Here is a 1921-nt window from a genome sequence, read left to right as displayed (position 1 = left end):
CTAGGAACGTAGGTTTGTCTTTTCTTAATCTTTCTTCTAAGATAAGTCGTAAGGTCAGTATTGCCTCACGTGTTCCAACATTTCTACGGAATCCAAACTGATCTTCCCCGAGGTCGGCTTCTACCAGTTTTTCCATTCGTCTGTGAAGAATTCGCGTTAGTATTTTGCAGCTGTGACTTATTAAACTGATAGTTCGGTAATTTTCACATCTGTCAACACCTGCTTTCTTTGGGATAGGAATTATTATATCGTTCTTGAAGTCTGAGGATATTTCGCCTGTCTCATACATCGTGCTCACCAGATGGTAGAGTTTTGTCATGACTGGCTCTCCCGAGGCCATCAGTAGTTCAAATGGAATGTTGTCTACTCCCGGGGCCTTGTTTCGACTCAGGTCTTTCAGTGCTCTGTCAAACTCTTCACGCAGTTACTTATCTCCCATTTCGTCTTCATCCACATCCTCTTCCATTTCCATAATATTGTCCTCAAGTACATCGCCCTTGTATAAACCCTCTATATACTCCTTCCACCTTTCTGCCTTCCCTTCTTTGCTTAGAACTGGGTTGCCATCTGAGCTCTTGATATTCATACAAGTGGTTCTCTTCTCTCCAAAGGTTTCTTTAATTTTCCTGTAGGCAGTATCTATCTTACCCCTAGTGAGACAAGCCTCTACATCCTTACATTTGTCCTCTAGCCATCCCTGCTTAGCCATTTTGCACTTCCTGTCGATATCATTTTTGAGACGTTTGTATTCCTTTTTGCCTGCTTCATTTACTGCATTTTTGTATTTTCTCCTTTCATCAATTAAATTCAATATTTCTTTTGTTACCCAAGGATTTCTATTAGCCCTCGTCGTTTTACCTACTTGATCCTCTGCTGCCTTCACTACTTCATCCCTCAGAGCTACCCATTCTTCTTCTACTGTATTTCTTTCCCCCATTCCTGTCAATTGTTCACTTATGCTCTCCCTGAAACTCTCTACAACCTCTGGTTCTTTCAGTTTATCCAGGTCCCATCTCCTTAAATTCCCACCTTTTTGCAGTTTCTTCAGTTTCAATCTGCAGTTCATAACCAATAGATTGTGGTCAGAATCCACATCTGCCCCAGGAAATGTCTTACAATTTAAAACCTGGTTCCTAAATATCTGTCTTACCATTATATAATCTATCTGATACCTACTAGTATCTCCAGGATTCTTCCAGGTATACAACCTTCTTTTATGATTCTTGAACCAAGTGTTGGCTATGATTAAGTTATGCTCTGTGCAAAATTCTACAAGGCGGCTTCCTCTTTCATTCCTTCCCCCCAATCCATATTCACCTACTATGTTTCCTTCTCTCCCTTTTCCTACTGACGAATTCCAGTCACCCATGACTATTAAATTTTCGTCTCCTTTCACTACCTGAATAATTTCTTTTATCTCGTCATACATTTCATCTATTTCTTCATCATCTGCAGAGGTAGTTGGCATATAAACTTGTACTACTGTAGTAGGCATGGGCTTTGTGTCTATCTTGGCCACAATAATGCGTTCACTATGCTGTTTGTAGTAGCTAACCCGCTAAAATTGCTATACAAAGAAGAAACGCAGATGATAAACGGGTATTCATTGGACACATATATTATACTAGAACTGTCATGTGATTACATTTTCACGCAATTTGGGTGCATAGATCCTGAGAAATCAGTACCCAGAACAACCACCACTGGCCGTAATAACGGCCTTGATATGCCTGGGCATAGAGTCAAACAGAGCTTGGATGGCGTGTACAGATACAGCTGCCCGTGCAGATACAACACGATACCACAGTTCATCAAGAGTAGTGACTGGCGTATTGTGAGAGCCAGTTGCTCGGTCACCATTGACCAGGCGTTTTCAATTGGTGGGAGATCTGGAGAATGTGCTGGCCAGGGCAGCAGTCTA

The 1921-nt window shown here is 41.5% G+C and overlaps 1 protein-coding gene across 1 annotated transcript; it reads right to left on the bottom strand.

Moving 5' to 3' along the window:
- Positions 1-424: 424 nt before the first annotated feature.
- Positions 425-1495, bottom strand: LOC126176289 (uncharacterized). The gene has a single exon (XM_049923439.1). It carries the CDS (start codon positions 1493-1495, stop codon positions 425-427), a length of 1071 nt encoding a protein of 356 aa, XP_049779396.1.
- Between the last annotated feature and the right edge of the window lie 426 nt (positions 1496-1921).

This window comes from Schistocerca cancellata, chromosome 3, assembly GCF_023864275.1.
Source record: "Schistocerca cancellata isolate TAMUIC-IGC-003103 chromosome 3, iqSchCanc2.1, whole genome shotgun sequence".
NCBI classification, from domain to species: Eukaryota; Metazoa; Arthropoda; class Insecta; order Orthoptera; family Acrididae; genus Schistocerca; species Schistocerca cancellata.
The sequence above is the reverse complement of the archived record's forward strand: the minus strand, read 5'-3'. Positions and strand labels throughout refer to the sequence as shown.

Bases quoted from the DNA above. Each gene is read 5' to 3' on its own strand.
- LOC126176289 (XM_049923439.1), bottom strand. From the start codon at position 1,495: ATGCCTACTACAGTAGTACAAGTTTATATGCCAACTACCTCTGCAGAT.